The sequence below is a fragment of the Sminthopsis crassicaudata genome, chromosome 4, assembly GCF_048593235.1.
Source record: "Sminthopsis crassicaudata isolate SCR6 chromosome 4, ASM4859323v1, whole genome shotgun sequence".
In the NCBI taxonomy this organism is placed as follows: Eukaryota; Metazoa; Chordata; class Mammalia; order Dasyuromorphia; family Dasyuridae; genus Sminthopsis; species Sminthopsis crassicaudata.
The window spans coordinates 107446734-107468285 of record NC_133620.1 but is presented as its reverse complement, the minus strand read 5'-3'; the positions used below and the strand labels follow the sequence as shown (position 1 = coordinate 107468285).

General features: G+C 32.4%; 1 protein-coding gene across 6 annotated transcripts in view; it reads left to right on the top strand.

The window, feature by feature from the left end:
• The window catches only part of LPGAT1 (lysophosphatidylglycerol acyltransferase 1), a 97741-nt gene that overhangs the window by 56342 nt on the left and 19847 nt on the right, over positions 1-21552 (top strand). For all 6 annotated transcript variants that reach the window (XM_074309095.1, XM_074309094.1, XM_074309099.1 and 3 more), the window contains 3 exons: positions 5706-5801; positions 7356-7629; positions 14240-14366. In XM_074309095.1, coding sequence (XP_074165196.1) covers positions 5706-5801; positions 7356-7629; positions 14240-14366 — 497 coding nt within the window. The remainder of the gene's footprint in view (positions 1-5705; positions 5802-7355; positions 7630-14239; positions 14367-21552) is intronic.

Sequence of the window (21552 nt, the reverse complement as noted above, 5' to 3'; positions counted from 1 at the left end):
AGTTCCTTTGTTTTGCAGGCCATTTATTATAAGCACTCTTGGGAATCTACTTAATCTATGTCTGGATTTTTTTGTTTGTCTAAATTATTGGTTAAAAGTAAGGAGGTGATGATGAGAGACATTTTCTTATTGTGTAATATTTTGCTCTATGAAATGCTTCAGGAAAAAAAAGTGAAGAAAAGGTTTGTAATTTATCCAGAAGTTTCAGGCATGTTATTTTGCTAATATTTTCCTTAAGAAAACTCAGGAACATTACTTAATATAAAAACAAATGAAACTCATTGAAGTCCTAGATATAATTGTTTGTGGAAATGGACATGGCATTGAGAAAGAGTAGATGTGCATGAAGCACATTTATGATGGAGTTAAAACCATTTTGAGATCATTAAAAAATAGAAAACTCAAAGTACTGAAAGAGAAGAAGTTGATTTAGAAGTAAATTTTACCAAACACTGAAAAAACAATTCCAAATATTATATATAAATCATTCAAAAAACTAAGAAGAGTTCTTCCAAATTATTTTTATGACTCAAATATGATTTTGGTACCTAAGCTAAATAGAACCTAGAAATAAAACTATTGACCAATTTTTCTAATGAAAATTGATGTAAAAAAATTTAAATAAAATACCTGTTACAATAATTTATCACAAAGATAATATACTGTGGCCAGACTGGATTTGTATCAGGAATTCAGGGTTTGTTCAAGATTAGAAAAATATAAGCAGCATTGGCCATATCAACAACAAAAACATCAAAAATCTTAGAATTATTTCAGTACATACAGAAAACAGTTTTGTCAAAGCACAACATTCATTTCTATTAAAAGCACTGAAAGCATAAAAATAGAGCTTTTCTTAAAATGATGAATGTCTATCCAAAAGCAAGCCTGATCTGTGTTAATGTAAGCTAGAAGCCTTTTTCGTAAGATTGGTGTGAAGCAGAGGTGTTCATTATTACCGCTCTTATTCAATATATACTAGAAATTTGCCATAGCAAGAAGAAAAGCCCAAGTTTTTTTTTGTTTGTTTTTTTTTTTTTTTTTTTCCTGGGGGTATCCCAGGATATCATTCATGATCCAAGAAACCAAAAAAAGCCTTAAGCTCAAGTAAACTGGGTTCAGTTCTGGGAGGCATAATCCTAAAAGAGAATTTGTTAGGATTTCTATTTGTTATTTTGTTCCTTTGAATATTTTTATTTTATATATAATTATCCTCTTCTCTTCCTTTGATTATCATATTTGCTAACATATTTATATGCAGTAGCTGCATGATAATTCTCTGTGAATTCATCTTGTTCAGGCAAGTAGATAGCACAGTGGATAAGTTGTTGGACTTGCAATAATTCAACTCTACCTTAGACTTTTAATTAGCAGTGTGACTCTGGGTAAGTCACTTAATTTCTCTCTATTTCAAGTTCTTCGTATACAAAAATAGACATAAGAATAGCATCTATTTTTCAGATTTGTTGTGAAGAATAAAGTGAGATAATATTTGTAAAACACCTGGCAAACCTTATGGTATTATGAAAATGTTATTAGTATCATTAAAAAAAAGAGATGAGGAAAGCAAACCTGAGTGAATAAAATTGAAAACATTACCACTAAAAAAGACAACCAAGACAATATTAATAATTAACAAACCATATTCCCACTTTCCCATCTCTATAAAGTTATTCTGAGAATATTCTACATATATATTGAGGACATTTTTAATAAAGTTATGAAAAGGGAGCAAGCAGTCTTTTACAAATGATATGCGACAGCAAACAGTATCTTATTTTTAAACTAATTATCCAGAAGACAATGTTGAATGCAAGTGGTAGAAGATGCCTCCCAAGCATTTATTAATATCAGGCAAGATTCCTTAGAATATGTTAACACTAAAGATAACTTTTTCAGTCCTTTGATTAATAATATCAAGTGAGGCATAACAAGAGGGAACTATATGTTAAAGATATTTGCAACTTACCTAGAGGATGTTAAGTACAGAATCTAGATTAAAGAGGACTTCTGTAGATAAGGAGGTCCTTCGGATTCTGCTATTTAGATATGACATTGTGCTGATTTTAAAATTGCAGAATGTCTAATTATACATTTATAATTACTCAAGAGCTCAACCTAATTAAGTAAGAAAATTGTATGGTGAAAGGATGCTTTATTGTCCAGTCTGTGACATACAGTTCAGTGAACAAATCACAGAACTGGTCCGTCATATATCTTGGATAGACAGTAGAAAAAGACCAAGGACTGTGAGGAAAAAATGAACTAAATTTCCTTTTTGAAAGTATATTATACTTTTTTCTCAAAAAGAAGGTTAAACTTTTTAACAATAGTATTTTTCAGGTGATAGTCTGTGATTACCAGTGGTGGAATTCATAATCTCTGAAGCATTAAAATTGAGGAGTCTACAAAAAGCAATGGGAAAGCTGGGGGTGGGAGTGGGAGAGCATGAGCAGGCATGATATATTACAAAAAAGGAATTATACATATTGGATATCATCAGAAAAATGTATGATCACAAAAAGATGGTCTAGTAACATGGAGAGTATTGACCAGTGGATGACTCATGTAAATACAGTTATCATTGTCTTACCAAGAGAGCATACTAAAGACTCCCAACATGTTGTATGGACCCCTGTAATGGATTAACAGGAAAAAAAGTCACAGAAAATGAGAGCTAGTACTCACATTGCTAAGGTCACTGAGCCACTGAGGTATCTGAGAAGAAAGTTTTACTTAAATGTCTTCACTATTTTAAAAACACTAAAGCTGAAATTGGGCTAGGTGTTAAATATTCACTTCCTTTCATTTCCAGACTATCTACTTGTATATCTTTATATTTATATATATATATGTATGTATCTATGTATGTATCTATGTATGTGTGTGTGTCTTTTATTTTTTTCCTTGAGTATTTCTTGATAGTTGAGTTCATATTAAAAAAACAAAACAAAACAAAACTTTTGTTGGCCAGTATATTATTTTGGCTGCTTTTGCAAAACTATCTTTAAAGACCGTACTTGAAAAGTAGTTAGAAATATCTTTTTTAAACCTTGAAAAAAATTGTGATTATGGGATTAATCACCTGAAGCTCTTTTACTTTCTTACTGTGACAGAGGAAGAGGAACACTATAGAAGATGAACTCTCGTGATTGTGGTAGCTAAGTTTTTATGAATTATTACTTTGTTAGTATTCATCTTTAAACAGCTTCACATGGGTTGTTAACATTTCAGTATAAATCCAAATAACTAAGGGGAATATCCTCTTTGAAACTGCCTACTTGTGGCCTGAATTTGGTAATAAATAAGCAGCCTGATGAACCTTGTTTAAAAAAAATCCCTTATGAACAGACAATTTTCAGATGATGAAATTGAAACTATTTCCACACATATGAGTGTTGATCAGAGAAATGCAAATTAAGACAACTCTGAGATACCACTATACACCTGTCAGATTGGCTAAGATGACAGGAAAAAAATAATGATGAATGTTGGAGAGGATGTGGGAAAACTGGGACACTGATGCATTGTTGGTGGAGTTGTGAAAGAATCCAACCATTCTGGAGAGCAATCTGGAATTATGCCCAAAAAGTTATCAAAATGTGCATACCCTTTGACCCAGCAATGCTACTACTGGGCTTATATCTCAAAGAAATACTAAAGAAGGGAAAGGGACCTGTATGTGCCAAAATGTTTGTGGCAGCCCTTTTTGTAGTGGCTAGAAACTGGAAAATGAATGGATGTCCATCAATTGGAGAATGGTTGGGTAAATTGTGGCATATGAATGTGATGGAATATTACTGTTCTGTAAGAAATGACCAGCAGGATGAATACAGAGAGGTTTGGAGAGACTTAAATCAACTGATGCTGAGTGAAGTGAGCAGAACCAGGAGATCATTATATACTTTAACAACAATACTGTATGAGGATGTATTATGATGGAAGTGGATATCTTCGACAAAGAGAAATCTAATTCAGTTCCAATTGATCAATGATGGACAGAATCAGCTACACCCAGAGAAGGAACACTGGGAAATGAGTATGAACTATTTGCATTTTTGTTTTTCTTCCCAGATTATTTTTACCCTCTGAATCCAATTCTTCCTGTGCAACAAGAGAACTGTTTGGTTCTGCACACATATATTGTATCTAGGATATACTATAACACATTTAACATGTATAAGACTGTCTGCCATCTAGGGGAAGGAGAGAAGGGAAAAGTTGGAACAGAAGTGAGTGCAAGGGATAATGTTGTAAAAAAAAAAAATTACCCATGCATATGTGCATATATGTACATAAAAAGTTATAATAAAAATTAATTCAAAAAAATTAAAAAATCCTTGTAAATCGGTGTGAGGGCAAAACAGTGTTAAGGGCAGTGAATAGATTTAATAATAATGGTAGGGAGTAGGAAATTTTTTTCTTATAAGTGAAAGTAGATGGAAACAGAATTATATACAGTTTTTTTTTTTATTACTTAAAGCTAAACCAAGAAGAGCTCATTACCTCATCAAAGAAGATCAATTAGTAAATTCATTAAATTTGATTTATTTTCAGTTCACTCCTTTGCTTTAAAGTTTTTTGTCTTAATAGTTATTAATCCATGTTAGTGATTTATAATGTTAGAATTTCACTCTCTTCCAATGACCAGGAAAATCATTTTTTAAAAGTAGCACTTAAGGTTGATGACTTAGGACCTCATGGTGCTATTTGATTACTCTTGTTAATATGATTTATAAATAGAATTCTGTTTCATAAACTTATGCCTGGTTTTACTTGTTGGACTTTATTCCATGACCTTTAGTTATAGCACTGACACACTTTACAATATCATAATACTTTTTGGCAAGATACTGGACACTTAAACATTTTCCTTTATCATTTTAGAAGGAATTTATAAACATAATGTTTAAAATATTGAATCTTTTAAAAAATTTAGCTAAGCATTATTTTACTGTTGTCATTTTTAAAAATAGGATATCTTAATAAGGTCCATAAACTTTGGGAAGTTTTAATTTCAAAGAAGCAAAGAAACAGTTTCTTGGTCATAACAGTATATAATAACAGCAAGGACTGAGTTTATTTTATTTATAATTAACAAAGAACTGTGCTAAAAATCTATAGAGTTTATGGACCCTAAGCCCCAGATATATGCTTAAAACTTTATCTCTAGAATTATCATTACTCTTCTATTCATTCATTCATTTAACCCGAAGGATTTAAGTGCCTACTATTTGCCAGGTACTCTGCCAAACACTGAGAACAGAAAGACAAAAACCAGTCCTGCTTTCCAGGAACTTGCACACTACTGGTGAAGATAATAGTTATGCACAAAACTATATGGAAATAATAAAATAGTGGTCAGGGAGACAGGAGCCCAGCTTTGAAGAAAACTAGGTTTTGTTTGTTTTTTTTTTACAAGGTGGAAGTGAGGAAAGAGTGAATTCTAGGGTTGGATGAAATCCTATACAAATGATGGAATGTCATGTTTGGAGAAACAGCAATGTCCATTTGGCTGGATTGTAGAGTTGTGTGAAGGGGAATAATATAAAATAAGCATGGAAAGGTAATTTTGAGAGAGCTTGCAAAGGGCTCTAAAAATTTCTTATGGGCATAACCTGAGGCCTTTTCCCAAGTTTGAGCCACGTTAAGTCAGGTTCCATTTATCCAAAATATAACTATTTTTCCTTTTCTAAACATTTCAGGTTGTTGCTCAGATGATGTGGTTGATGGATCATATATTTAAGTATACAAACTTTGGTATTGTTTCTCTAATTCATGGAGATTTCTTTATAAGGCAGGTAAGTAAGAGTATGTTTTTGTTTTTGTTTTGCTCTGCCTCTGAATTGATCAATGAATTGAGGTGTAATTATATTAGTGCTAAATGTAGCAGTTAACTCCTTATAAACCTTGGAGATTCAAAAGGGGATGTAAGGGATGGACCATAGTTAAGATCCAAATTCCCCCACCTAGACCTGGAGGTTGAGTTAAGCAATATCCTAACTAAAACCAAATCTACCCATTTGTAAAAATTAGGTGTAGAAAAGCAAATTGAGAGGAATTAGGGAATATGGTTGAAAATTGTTCAGCTTTCTAAAAAAAAACCCACTCTTTATCTGACAAGTGTCCTACACTGTGTATACCTTTTGCTTTGTTTCATCTTTGTTTTTAAAATTGTAATTTGATTTGTATATAAATAAAATTTGTAATTGTAATTGATTTAAAAAGTTATACTTGAACTCTATTGTCAGCAGTCAGAACTAGGTATAATAAAAGTTCTTTTTTGGCTTTATGAAAGTTCAAGGAGAAATTTAAGGGTCACCCCCAAAATAAATGAAGATTAGGTTTTAAGGAATGATTTCATTAAGAGGCAGAAGCACCGTCTTAAGCGATGATAGTTCTCTGTTGCTCTTGGGTTTCAGTACTTTTTCAGAATAACTAAGGCTTTTGGTTAATATGCATAAAAAATAATGTATATAATATATAGTAATAAAAGCTAAAATGTACACATATTGCTTTAATATTTGCAAAGTGCTTTACAGATATCTCATTTGATTTTTATAGTAGCCATGAGTGATAGATGATGTCATTTTCCCCTTTTTACAGATGAGGAAATAGAGGCTAAGAGAGGTTAAGGGACTTTAATCAGCGTTAAACAGCTAGTAAGCATCTGAGACAAACTCCAGTTTTCCTCAATCTAAGTTCAGTGCTTTATAGACTGCAATGCCCAGCTTCTTGTTGATTTAACTTTGGCTAAATAGAAATTAAGAATTAGGGGGTAGCTAGGTGGCGCAGTGGATAGAGCACCAGCCCTGAATTCAGGAGGACCCAAGTTCAAATCTGGTCTCAAACACTTGACACTTCCTAGCTGTGTGACCCTGGGCAAGTCATTTAACCCCAGCCTCAGAAGAAAGGGAAAAAAAAATTAAGAATTATATGGAAACCATGTGTGAATTGGTTGTAATAGATTGATTAGGAAAAGCAGATTATCTGTCTTGAATTAGAGATAAATTTTATTTTATGAATACTGAAAATAATTATTCTTGAGAACTAGCAAAAGTTAAAACTGGAGAATTTAAAAGAATTAATTATATTTATATGGAAAATTTTTCTGAAACAAAAATACCGAAATAGGAGTTGTAAAATTTCCTAATTTTCCCAAAGTTAACTTTTTGCCCCGCTATTTCTCTGGTGGATGGAAAATAGTGTTGGTAATTTCTTTTTAATCTTGAAATAACTTCATCTGAACTAAGTTGAACTTAATTCCTGTGTGTGTGTGTGTGTGTGTGTGTGTGTGTGTGTGTGTGTGTGTGTATGTGTGTGTGTGTGTGTCTTTGTGTGTCTATATTCTCCAGGGAAAATCTCATCGTGACCAGCAGCTTATTCTTCTTAAGAAGCACTTAAAAAATTATTACAGGAGCCGAGATCGGAAGTGGATTGTTCTGTTTCCAGAAGGTGGCTTCCTCAGGAAGAGACGAGAAACAAGTCAAGCATTTGCCAAGAAAAATAATTTGCCATTCCTTACACATGTCACTCTGCCAAGGCTTGGGGCAACACAAATTATTTTGAATGAACTTGTAGCACAACAAGAAAATGGAACTCCAGCAGGTGGAGATGCTAGGGTGTTAGGTAGGACATTTTTTTTTTCTTTGTGAGAGAGCCTGTTGTTGTTGCTGCTACTGCTGCTGCCATTGTTGTTGTTCAGTCATTTGGTCCTGTCTTACCCTTCATAAGCTTATTTGGGTTTTTTTTGACAAAGATCCTGGTGTGGTTTACCATTTCCTTCTCCAGTTCATTTGACAGATGAGGAAACTAAGGCAAATAGAGTGAAATGACTTGCTCCAAGTGATGCAACTAGGAAGTGTCTGAAATAAGATTTGAACTTAGGAAAATGAGTCTTTATGACTCAAGGCCTGAGACTAACCACTGTTGCCCAAGAAAGCTATAAGATTTTCTTTTTTGGAAAAATCCACAGAGTGGCATTATTCATTTTTTAAATTTTACTTTTAAGAAAAAAACATCAAAAGGAACTAGTAGTTTGGAAGAAATAATGATTTCATTTGTTACATGATGATAATCAGTTTATTTTCTCCTCACAAATGTATTACTATATTTCTATGGTTTCATTTCTCTATTGTGGTTATTGAATAATATGTTCACAGGGGCAGCTAGGTGGCACAGTGGAGAGAGCACCAGCTCTGAAGTCAGGAGGGCCTGAGTTCAAATCTAACCTCAGACACTTAACACACTTCCTGGCTGTGTGACCTTGGGCAAGTCACTTAACCCCAACTGCCTCAGCAAAAAAATAAATAAATAAAAGAATTTAAAGAATAAATTAAATAATTTTTTAAAAAGAAAAATGTGTTTACAGCATTATTCTAGGTGCTTGTATAAGTACAATACAAATATTATAAAACTTGGATTTTGCCCCCAAATTCCCATAATATAATTCAGGAAAAGGTTTTTTTCATATCATTTAGGTTTTATGTATGTAGAGCTATAAACTGTTAGCTAATTGTACACTGATAGCTTGGCATATACTCTTAGGATTTGTCACCCAATATTCCTCTCCTAAAAGGGAAGTTGTTATTCAGTAGTTTCAATACACGTCTTTTAGTTAAGCTATATCATAAACCAGAATTATTCCCCTGTATTAAGTTGTGAATTCCTTACATTAAATGGAGAAATGTTAACTTTCAGATTTATCTAAGCATCATGTTACATTGACCAAACTCCTCTTTTGTATATACATTGGGTCAGTGCTGTATCAGATAATCTCATTTAATTTTGTGATTTTACACATTTTAATGGTTCTCTTTTAGAACCCTAATGATAGGTTAATTTGTTAATAAGCTAGTAGCAACTGAATATAGGAATTTGACTTCTTTAAAGTAAATAAACACTATTCAGAATATATTTCTATAATCACCAAACTGATCCATGGAAATCTCTTATTCCTAGTGTTTCTATTATGATTTCCATTTCATTTTTAGCAGTTAGTCTTTCCATATGAATATTCTAGCTCCAGATTATTTTGTAATGGCGGTATGCTTCTGTAATTTCCCAGATACTATCACACTAAGTGCTATTCTCTTGGCTCATTGTGATATAGTCATGACTCTCTATTCACAAAGTTTGTGTTAGCTAAGTGTGGTTTCTTGTAGGTCCTAAAAATCTACAACGATTTCATGCTTGGTGATATTTGCTCTTAGCAAAGTTCAAAAAGGGTTATTGAGTTATTGAGTTGGTTTTATAGTGATAGACATTTTAGCCACCACAACTCAGTCATCTAATAAATTGTAGAGATTTGCAGTCAGTATTAGTAGAGTGAGTAATCCTACTGACATAATCATTAATTACTGATTATTAAATGAGTTAATATTTTATCTGAATATTTATCTTGTTTTTCCTTTTTGAAGATGTAGAAAAGGGAACAATTAGGAACCATATTTTAAAGTTGCTATTTCAGTTAAAAATAGTAGAACAAACCAAGGATTTGATATTTAACCTAACTTGTTATAGGAAAGAAAATAAGAACTGTAATTGAACTTGAAAGCATGAGATCCTAGCTTTTAAAAAAAAAAAAATCTGTTTTAAGCAAAAGTTTGCTTGCTTTAGAAATCCACAACTTCAGTTAATTTAGATATTGATTGTAGAGATTAATCCTAGTTTTTTTTAATTGATGCCTTTTGTTTTCATTTCATATATTCATTTTTTGAACCTTGTGTGAGTTTTCACTTGTTAGCAAAGAGAAAAAAGGTTTATCAAAATCAACCAACTTAAATATTATGTTTATACAATATTTCATTCAGACTCATAATCTCTAATCTCCAATTAATAATACATTTTGTCATCTCTCTTCTGGGGCCATATTTTAATTAGATATTAAAAATGAATGAAATGGATTAAGATATTCAGATTATTATATGTGGGTGATAAAGCTAGGTTCATTTTCTTTTCTTTTTTTTCTGTTAGTGTCTGAACAGCCACCATGACTAAGTCACTTTGTTTCTGAGCAATTTTATCTAGTGTTCTCCTTATCTGACAGTCAAGAGTTTTGCCCATTTTTATATAATTCACTCAGGGGACTGGCTGTTCAGTAAAGAAAAGAGGTCTGTAAAATTATGGATCTTTGAAACATTTCTCCAAGACATAAGCAGCACAGGGTGACTTAAGGACATCATTCTCAGCTAAAATTTCTCAAATCAAAGAAACCATAACTGGTGACATTTCAGAATAGTTTTGAATAATTATAGTATACATTTTTCTTTTATTTTTCTCCACAAAATATTTTTTCTTTAACTTAGTTATTTTTAAGGTTTTTCTCACCACTTTTCTCATAACTACTACCAACAGATTTCAAGCCTCTTAATAAAGAATACACATTTAATATCATAACATTGTGGTGCTTTAAAATGGTCTTGTTAATAAGGACCATTTTAATATCCTTTAGAAACCATGTTATAGTACTTTATAGTATGCAACTTTAGAGCTATAAGAAATTTAGAAGTTATCCTGTCCCACTCCTTCATTTTATAGACAAATAATTGGAGGCCAAGAAAGGCCAAATGATCAGTGCCCAGAGGCATACATGCTATAAAGTGATAGTCAAGTGCTCCAATTCCAAATCCAGTGCCCTTTTTACATAATACCACACTATTTGAATGTGGCATTTTGAAATTGAGCCTTATTCTTTTAAAATAGGGACTTCAAGCAAATGAAGACTATTATAGTTTGCTGCTCATTATAGTTCTCTCACACTATTCTTTTTTTTTATAATTTTTTTCACAGTATATATGCATGAGTAATTTTTTTATAATATTATCCCTTGTATTCATTTTTCCAAATTATTCACCCCTCCCCCCAATGACAGGCAATCCCATACATTTTACATGTGTTACAATATAACCTAGATACAATATATGTGTGTAAATACCATTTTCTTGTTGCACATTTAAGTATTAGATTCCGAAGGTATAAGTAACCTGGGTAGATAGACAGTAGTGCTAACAATTTACATTCACTTCCCAGTGTTCCTTCTCTGGGTGTAGTTATTTCTGTCCATCATTGATCAACTGGAAGTCTCACACTATTCTTGATACTAGTTATAGATATTGATTGATACTGATTACATGATTTCAGATCAAGAAATTTTCTATTAAAAACACTTTCATCATGTAATGTCACTTATGGGAAACAGCAAGTAGACTGATTAGGCTGAATATAGGATAGATGAAGGGAATGGAGATAATAGATTTAAGAGTCACCTTCCAATATGATAATTGAAGACATAGGAATAAATAAAGGGAAAGAGCAAAGGAACTCAAAAAAATGAAAGAGTATGTCTTAAGTTTAGGAGATGGAAGAAGAATGATAATTCAGTGAAGGGGCACCAAGAAAAGTTTGTCAGAAAGCTAAGAAGTAGAGATGCATATAATTTATCATTAAAGAAAATAAGAGATGAAAATATCAAGGTGGAAGCTTGTCAGTAATATCAAATATCAAAGAGATCAAAGAGGATAATTGAAAAAAAAAGGCCACTATATGGCATGGGTCAAAAGTTAGAAGTGAAGAATTTCATCTCAAGTCCTTTTCAGCTCCAAAATTCTATCGCAATTTTGGAATCAAAAATAAATTTTTTTGTCACTCAGATATGGAATGGCCATTGAAAATTAACATATTATCATGAATTCATTTTAACAAGGGATTTTGTTGTGAATTTTAAGGAATTGGAGGTAGAGATTCAACTTGAAATTAGAGTGGTACAATTTGGAATTTGAATCTGAAAATAATCAGGGAAAAAAAGAAAAGAAAATTTATTGTTCAGTCATGTCCAACTCTTCATGACCCCATTTGGGGTGTTCTTAGCCAAGATACTGGAGTGGTTTACTACTTCCTTTTCAAGTTCATTTTATAGATGAGAAAACTAAGGCAAACAGGCCTCACATAACTAGTAAGTGTCTGAGACCAGATTTTAATTCAGAAGGCCCAGCCCTCTATCTACTATGCTACCTAGCTGCCCTGGAAAGAAAAGAACTGGACTAAAAACTTGGAAATCTGGTTCATAACCAATAAGAATGACTACAGGCATAAAGGAAGGAGTAAAATAGCAAATAAGATAAACTCTGAGAAGTAAGGATGAGGTAGGACCAGAACTGGTGCTAAAAGTAAGGTTAGTGAAAAGATGACCAAGGCCTGCAGAAACTTATTACTGAGGGAAGATAAGAAGAGAGAGAGATTTGAGGAAATTTAAGAACTGGGAAAGTGTGGCCATTGGATGTATACAAGGCACCTTTGAATTGTCAGTATACCTGATGTTAGCTGTTTATCCACAATCATAAATTCGATATATTTAAAGTGCATGGTGCCAAAAAAGGATGTCTTTAGTGGCTGCAAAGCCCGAAACGAGATGAACTAGCCACAAGAAGTTATATCTAATATTTCCCCTTTCTATTTGTTGATTCTGCCAAGATAGCTGGCTGATAGACTTCTCTAGTAATTCATATTTTATAATAGAAAAAATGAAAGATTCTTCTATTAAAAAACGAATTCTCTGAATAGTTTGACTGCTATTCAGTTATAGCAATGTTAGCCAAGCCAAAAGCTTGGAAATAGGCAAAAGTTTTACAAGTATTGAACTAAGGAATGTGGCTGATCTTTTAATAGATCCATTCAGCTACATCCTGTGGGATTCTAAATCCTAAATGTAAATCTATAATGTGGGAGAAATGTTGTCTTTTAGTTTGAAGAAAAGTGTGCCTGATAGAAGTGGGTTTTTTGACCAAAAATTTTCATGACTCCTCACTGTCTCCTAAAATAAAATCTTGTCATAATCTCCTTTAAAAAGAGTTGTAAAGCTTTAGAAAGGCAAATAAAGATTCTAAAAAGTTAATTCTAAATAAATCTTACCTCATAGCTTTAGAGAAACCCATTTCTTTTTCTTTTTATTCCTTTTTTCTTTCTTTTTCTTGCCTTTATTTCTCTTTTTTGTTTCTTCTCTGTCTTTCTGACTTGTGTGTCTCTGTCTCTTATTCTTCTTCCTCTTTCCTTTCCTCCCTTTCTACCGAGCACATGAGCATGTGTGTGAGTGTGTGTGTGTGTGTGTGTGTGTGTGTGTGTCTGTGTCTGTGTCTGTGTCTGTGTCTGTGTCTGTGTCTGTGTGTCTGTGTGTCTGTGTGTCTGTTGTTTGTGTGTTCAGTCCTTTTTTGGGGGAAGAGGAAAGAGGATGGTAGGTTATTCAGAATTTAAACCATTCTGTAAGAACAAAGACCCTGGTGTCTTTGTGTTTGATGGTATCTGTGGCACATGGTGATCCCTCAGTTTTAATATAGTATGATTAATTTAAACACATGGGTTTTTGAGTTTATTGTTTGTTTAACAAGCTTGAAAGTCCGAGGGCATGCTAGATGAGAGCACAGTAAAGCCACTAATACTTTTAAATGGACAACATTTAAAAGTACTAACTCTTTTAAATAGAAGTAAAAAAACAAAACAAAACAAAACCCTTTTTTCCTAATTGACTAAAAAATCTGGAAAATAAAAAAGATTCTATCGTATTGTAGATTATGAAAAAACCTTTGATTCAATAAATCAAGCACTACCCTAAGAACTTTCTACAACAAGATATCACCCATCATCCATACATTAGAATTATATAGAATTTTTTGAAAAATAAAACAAATAACCATGTTTAGTACATTCTGATTATAAAATATCAGCCAAGGCATAAAATGTGAAAATGTAATTGTGTAACATCACGATAATTGTAAATTTCTAAAACAGAGACATCTGTGTTCAACCATATTAATAAAAACATGATGTAAGTTAAATACAAATTGTCTTTTGTTTATCTGTAATATTATCTCAGTTGGGTCAGATAATTCTAAGTTGACTTATAATGCTTTAAAGGTTTTGTGCTTTATATGTTTAACATTGAATTATCTGGGGAGGGGGTGGGGAGAAAGGAGGGAGAAAAAAATTTGGACTACAAGGTTTTGCAAGGGTAGATGTTGAAAAATATGCATATGTTTTAAAAATAAAAAGCTTAAAAAGATTTATGTGCTTTAAAAAAATAACAGAGAAATATTTAATTTTATCTTGAATACATCTTTCATGGTGGCAGCATCAAAGTCTGTCACACTTTTATTATTATGTTATAAATTACCAAAAATTTAACCCTTGATATTTTAATATAAAAATTGGTTCATTTTTAATCATCTTTCTTTCTCTTTGTTCTTAGAAAATAAACCAAAAGGCCTCCAATGGGTCATAGATACAACCATAGCTTATCCTAAAGCTGAACCTATAGACATCCAAACCTGGATTCTTGGATATAGGCGACCAACAGTTACTCATGTTCACTACAGGTAAGACAAATCCTGAGCCCAGGGTAATTTTAATGGACTTTTTACTACTGGCATAACATTATGCAATTATTCTTTGAAATGGTCAAATAATATGAATAGCTTTTTGGCTATCCTTTTTGGATTCTTCATTTCCAAACTTCATCTAACCATAGAGGAAAGAGCAATGGTTTTGGAAGTCATATGATTTGAATGTGAATTCCAGATCTTTTAATCTGTATTAATTCTGTAACCTGTAATCTATTAATTCTGTAACCTGTGTCAAGTCCATGAATCTTCAATAGCTAACTCTGTTGCTTTCTCCACTATCTCCTAAAAATAGCCTGAAAAAACCTTTTTTGTTGAGTCTGCTGCACCTTGGACTACTCTGTCTTTCTTCCCTTAGTGGTCAGACTTCTAGAGACAATCTGTACATACCCTCTGTTCTTACCTTAGAGCTTCAGTCTTGTTGTTCATGGATTCTTTGTCACATGGCATCTGCTCTCACTATTCTCATGAAACTGTTCCAGAGCCACTAATTCTTTCTGTGGTTTCATCTTTCTTAGCTTTTGTGTGTTAATTTCACTTTTTTTCATTACTCCTTAGACTGTTGACATCCATAATACTCTTAATGGTCCTATCTTTTTTAAATGGCCCATGTTTCCTGGATTGATTCTTCATTATCATTCTGCCCCCTAAACTAACTAAAACATCTTTTCTTTTTCTTTTTCTTTTTTTTTTTTTTTTGGTTACTGGGTTACTGGATGGGCTCTTTCTCTATATTTTCTCACTTGGTGATATCCATTCTCATACTTTTTGTTATCATCTATATGCAAATCACTCAAATATCTATTTCTCCCCTGGTCTCTATCTGGAAATGTGTGTGGGGGGGTATGCACACATATATATGTAATTTTAGGCAAGGTTTTAATTTTTCTTCTATATGTGATACTACTGTTAATTCTTAGGTTAGTAATATGTCAGGATTGTATTAAGATAAATGTAAAGCACTTTAATAAATGTTTACTATTATAACTCCTATCAAATGCACAGAAATTACAAGAGGATCACGTGATGTCATGAAAGATATCAGTGACATAGTTAGAAGAAGGGAAAATAGGAAATGCAGTAAGTACAGCGTAGTTTTATAAATGGTGTATAAGTCATATATAATCATAATGGTTGGTTGTAAGATTAGGGATCATTAAAAATTTTAATAGTAGTTGGGAAGTTAGAATTGTCTTATTAATCTGCTCCCCATGTGACATTGAGCAAATCACTCAATCTCTGGGAATCATTTTTCTATAAAATGAGGAGACTGGGGATTGCGTCTAGGTAAATGATATAGTAGCTACACAGTACTACTCATAGCCTTCCATATTTGTTTATATTTTGTTTCTTCCCTTTCTTTGTTCCTTATACCTGGCATATTCTCTTTTTTCCTACACCTCAACCCATTAAACTCTTTACCTAGTCTTTCAAGCTTAACTGAAAGATCCCTTCCTCCAGGAAATCTTTTCCAATTCCTATGAGTGATGATTTTTTACCTTGGACTTTACATGGCACTTTTTGGCTTTTTTCCAATTTATTCAGTAAGCATTTATTAAACATCTACCATATGTTAGGCATAGTGCTAGGCACTAGGGATCGGGGACAGAGAAGAAAAACTTTCTTTTATGAGTGCAAGAAATATGTTATTGAGCAAGAAGAATACAAGGTAACACCTTGTAAAGTAAACCTTATTGTTTTCAAAATTGTGTTATCACCAGAATAAATTACTTCCTTGGTCCTGGCCTAGCTTATGTTTCCAATTTAATCATCCTTATATAGTATATCTGGGACTGAGGCATTAAGGTCCAAATACTTAGCTTCTATTATTACATGATCAAAATAGGTTATTATAAATATTTTCTTAATTTGTTAAATTTTCTATATTTTCTATTTTCTTCCTGCCAATTTCATTTACAAAAGTCTTTGAGATGATATTGTTTAATTAAGGTTCATGCCAAGATTTCTGTAGACATGTTTTTGTTAAACTTCACTATGTTTCACAGTTTAACAAGGCAATAATGCTTGTAGTCTTGCATCATCCTGCTCTGTCCCACTTTACAGATGAGCTTATGTTATAAATCAGTGTTGCTGTTGGCTGCAATATTTTTCTTCTTAGCAAGATGATAAAATGTTTACTGAGTGAGGCAGTTTCTGGATTTCTATGGACTTTTTGTTGTAGCAACTGCTTTCTTTTGGTTAACTTTTTGCAGAAAATGGCAATCAAAGTCATTATCTTTACTTTTTTTCTACATCCGGTTTTTCAACATTGACAATTTGTTTCAGTATATTAAATTTAAATTATTAGTTGTTCAATTTCTTCTCTTCCTTCTGTCTTCTAATTCAGTGCTGATGTTTATTTTTGTTCTAATGATTTAATTACATGACAGTTTTTTTCTGATATGACTCCCAGTCAGTAACTCTCTTGTTTTTTATTCATTAAGGTGATAATTGTTTTTATAATATTTGGTGTATATCAAATCCAATATCTTCTGGCTATTTTCTTAAAAATTAGTGTTTATATTGTATACACATAAGATTTCTGAGTAGCCATAAGCTTTTAGTCTCTTGTTTCTTAAGCTTGAGCATTGTTTTCCAAAATAACCTCAAAATAATACCCTGTTCTTACTTTTGACTTATAAGATAGTTATCAATGAACATAATTGGTTTCTTTTAGAAGATTTTTTTCAAATTCTTTGTAGAATTTCTTTGCTTTATCTTCTGCATTGCATGCAAGCACCTGAGATAGCATGGTCTTTTTGATGATCTCTTTGTGTTCGTCTTGAGTATCATCTATAAGATGACCAAGTATTCTGTGAAATGATGTTTTGAGACATGATAAAATTAATACTGTCAGCTCAACCCTTCCAAAGAGAACTTATGAACCATCTTTCCATTTAGTTATTATTTCCCTTAGCATCAGTTTGTTTTATGGTTTTATCAAGACATTATCAAGATTTGATTCCAGCAGTAAGCTCATTGGTGATAAGAGAAAGACTCACCATTTGTGTTCATTTTCAGAGTTAATCTAAAAGTTGTGTGTTCTATCTTTTCCCTACTGTCACTGCGGAAGTGGAAGAAGGCCATATAAGAATGAGCTATTATTTTTCACTGTTTTGTGATTGCTACAGCCAAAGATTCATCATATTGTACAGAAATGTCATGACCTATAAGTTGCACATAATCCATAACATGCTCACATATGGACCAAAGCAAGTTAAAATGAAATTGGAAATATTTCACAAAACAAAAACACAAAGAATATAGATGACATTTAAAAAAAAATAAGTCATTTATGTGTGCGACACACAATCTCTACAGATTACTGCCTTTTTTTCTCTTTTGAGTTTAACTAAAACCACTAATTAGTATATAGGTCACTGGTGATGAGACTCAGGTTCAAGCAACTGTCTTATTTTTTTCTGGGATCATTCTTAGGAGTCCATTAGCAGGAAAATGGTAGATTCTTTCTATTTTCACCTTGTCTTTGGTTTATTTAACATCTCTAGGCCAACTTATAGTCTTTAAGTTTGGAATAATAATGCTTCCTCCCATGGTAGTTTTGAGTATCTAACAATATTGTGTATGAAGCTTTATTCTTAGTAGGCTAGAAATTAAGTGTAGGTTATTCTGACAGCAATTTGTTATAAAGAGCATCATGCAGTAATGGTTGCAAAAATATGTCTTCTTTTTTATTTTTTATAGCTTTTTATTTTCAAAATATATCCATAGTTTTCAACATTCATCTTTGCAAAACCTTATGTTCCACATTTTTTCTCCCTCCTTTCCTCCCACCCTCTCCCCTAGATGACAAGTAATCCAATATATCTTAAGCCTGTGCTTATCTTTCAATGTTGCCAGTTGGTAACCAAATATACAGAATCATTTTGAAGTACATTCATTCAGAAGTCAAGCAGTTCTATGGTCACCAGCCTCAAAAATCTCTTCTTAGAAAGATTTATAGAGCAACCATCATAGTATAAATCATGCACTCAGGCAGAAATCAAAGTTTTTACTTTACACAGAAGCAATTTTATCAGGATTAAAGTAACTTTATTTTTAAGTCTTATTTTAAGCTGTCCCTTAGGAATGCTATGAGATGAAGAAATGAAGAAATCTTTGTGGGTAACATTTCCATTTTGAGTCTTCACTAGCTGTTATATAAAGAAACCTTTTGCCCCTATTGCCCAACACAACACAACATGGATTGCAGTTATTGATGCGCTTGTGGGCAAGGATCATATTCTTTACCTTTGCGTTTCCTTTTGTATAGAACATTACCTTATGGGAAGTAGGCTCTCAGTATTATTGAATTAAATTCTTCAAATAATAGGTATGTTTGCAACAGACTAATTTACTTTGTCTATAGTCTTTTGCTATTGGCAAAGAATTTATGCATTATGTGCCTAAGATTACTTTAAATATGACAATTTGATTTAAAACTAAAAGTGCTTTTGTTACCTACTTTTTATAAATTGTTAGATATAGATGCCTATTTTTTAAAAAAGTTATTGATTGTAATAGCATTTACATAGTTATTTCTACAAAGCTAGCTCTTTGATCCTAATAATGAGGTGCTATTTACCCCCATTTTATAGATAAGTAAGCTGAGGAATGAGAGGTGAAATTACATGTATTAGGATCACACAAATGTAGGAGTATAACTCAGGTCTCCCTGACTCCAAATCTGACTTTTTGTCCTCTGCATAATCTAGCAAACTTAATAAAACCTAGTATTGATGTGTCTAATACAAAAGTCCAAGTAAAGTAATACATATATACTTTTAAAAGTTGTTAAAAAAAAAAAAGTTTTAAAAGTTGTGCCATATGGATGTACCTCTATAAAAAGTCTGTTATAATTTATGAAAAGAAATAGACTCAGCTCTTATTGACCATGGATCCTTCCTAAAGGTAAGGAGGAATATTTTTCATTATATTAGCATCCAGATAATAATTGTAATTCATTTACTCAATGGATATTTATTGGGCAATAGAATGATCAAAAATGATATCAGTAGGAAAACATGCAGTAGATATGCAATAAAAATGTATTGAATCAATATTCTAAAATCAGTCACTTATCAGTACCTTGTTAATATCTGCATTCATTTGCTCATTTATTAAGTCATTCAACAGATATTTTATGTAAAATATTTTGCAGTTTGGAGCATGTAAATAAGATTTTGAATAACTAGTTGACTTTTTGAAATATATTTTGTGTGCATGATACCAATATTTTTATTTCAAGAGAGAATTTAAAAGGGTAACAAGACATGCGGGTAACAAGATATGCACATATCATTAACAGAAATATCAGCTGCCGCTATGCATTGATTCAATTATTGCCAATAGCCTGAAAGATAGTTCACCTGATCACTATACACAAATTAGTGCGACTATAAAGGTAGATGTTATTCTACAGGGTATAGAAGAAAAGAGTAATTTGTTTTGTGATTCTATCACTAATTTTCTTCTGATAAATTCCATTGCTTCCATCACTGCTTTAGTTTGTGGAAATCTTATATCAAGTTAATGTATTTATAGTTTTGCTTTATTATTTGTTTTGGTGTGACTTTAAAACATACCTATATTGACTCACAACTTATTTGTAGCTGTCCCATTTTGGTTTATTATTAAGTAGTGCTTTATGATAGCTGAACTCTTACTATCTTACTTGCTCTTCTAAGAATGATCTGGACTGGACAAGGCAGTTCAAAAAAAGTTAATAGGAAATTGAAATCCATAAGTAGGGAGGAAGAGTAAAAGAGTACTTATCTGGACTTGATGAGCTCAGGTTACCAAGATCATTTCCAAAGTACTTAAAAGAATTTGCAGGTATGATTGCTAAGTTACTGCCATTGAAAGATTATTGAAAATGGGAGAGGAACTACAGGTTTAGAGATAAACAAATGTCCTGTTGTTCACGAAATCAGACAGTGATTACAAACTATGGACCAGTAAACGTGTCTTTAGCAAAATTCCAGACTTCATGAATAAAGACCTGAAGCCACAAGACCTGAGCTAGTGTTACTTCTGGCACATGGGCAGTATAAGCCTGTCTGTGCTCTAGATAGCTTTGAGCTGTAAGGCAAAGAAGGTGCAAACTCCATAGGTCTGCTCTCTTTAACTAATGTTAAAGTGATGCTTAGTGTAACTCTAGCAAAAGAAACTGTGATCACAGACAACTAGCACAGATTAATTAAGACATCCTGAAGCCAAGGTGGCAATTTATTTTGTTTGACTGTGAACCTTTTTTTCCCAATTTTTATTTTCAGGTTCAAATTCTTTCCTACCATTCAGACCATCAATATATGTTAATGGGATAATGTTGGCAGCCAATTATGTTTTATTTATGTATTATGTTTAGTTCTTAGCATTGCATTTTAGGGAAGATTACGGTAATAACAACAACAATGTAGTGTTCATATATCACTGAGATATAAGATGCTGTTATTATTCCCATTTTACAGCTGAGGAAACTGAGGCAAACAGAAGCTAAGTGACATTTTCAGAATCACATGGCTCAAGATATTTCAGGAGGGGTTTGGGTTCAGATCAACTTGACTCCATGTCTGACCTTCTATTTACTGTGCCATCTACCTGCACTGATACATAGGAGAGGATCCAGAAGAGGGTATCTAGGATGGTGACAGGCCTTAATTTTGTGCCCTGTAAGGATTTGGTCAAAAGAACTAGAAGGAAAATGACATAAGCTTCTTATTCCAGGGAATTTACCTACTTTCCTCACTAAATCAAACTTTCTAAATAATTTATACCAAGAAATTGACACTATTAAAAAGCCCTGCTAATTTTGCCTTTAAATTTTCTTGTAACTAATAGATTTCCTCTAAGGAAAGAAAGTGCAAAACTTTCCAGTTATATGTACCGTGTATTGTATATAAGTATAATCACATTTCTGTCACCTAGAGAATACCTGCATCAATACAGAAAACCATTTGTGCCCATTCAAGATTATCAGGGCATTCTCTTTGAACTAAGTAGTCAGTCGGTATTCATTGAGCATCTATAAGAAGTTCAAAGGACTGTGTCAAACACATGTGGGAACAAATTCTGTGTTTCTTTGGTTCTTCAGTGAAAAGCAAAATTTTCATCATCTTCATATTTCATAATTACCTTATCAAGTAATTTCTTTGTTTTTGGA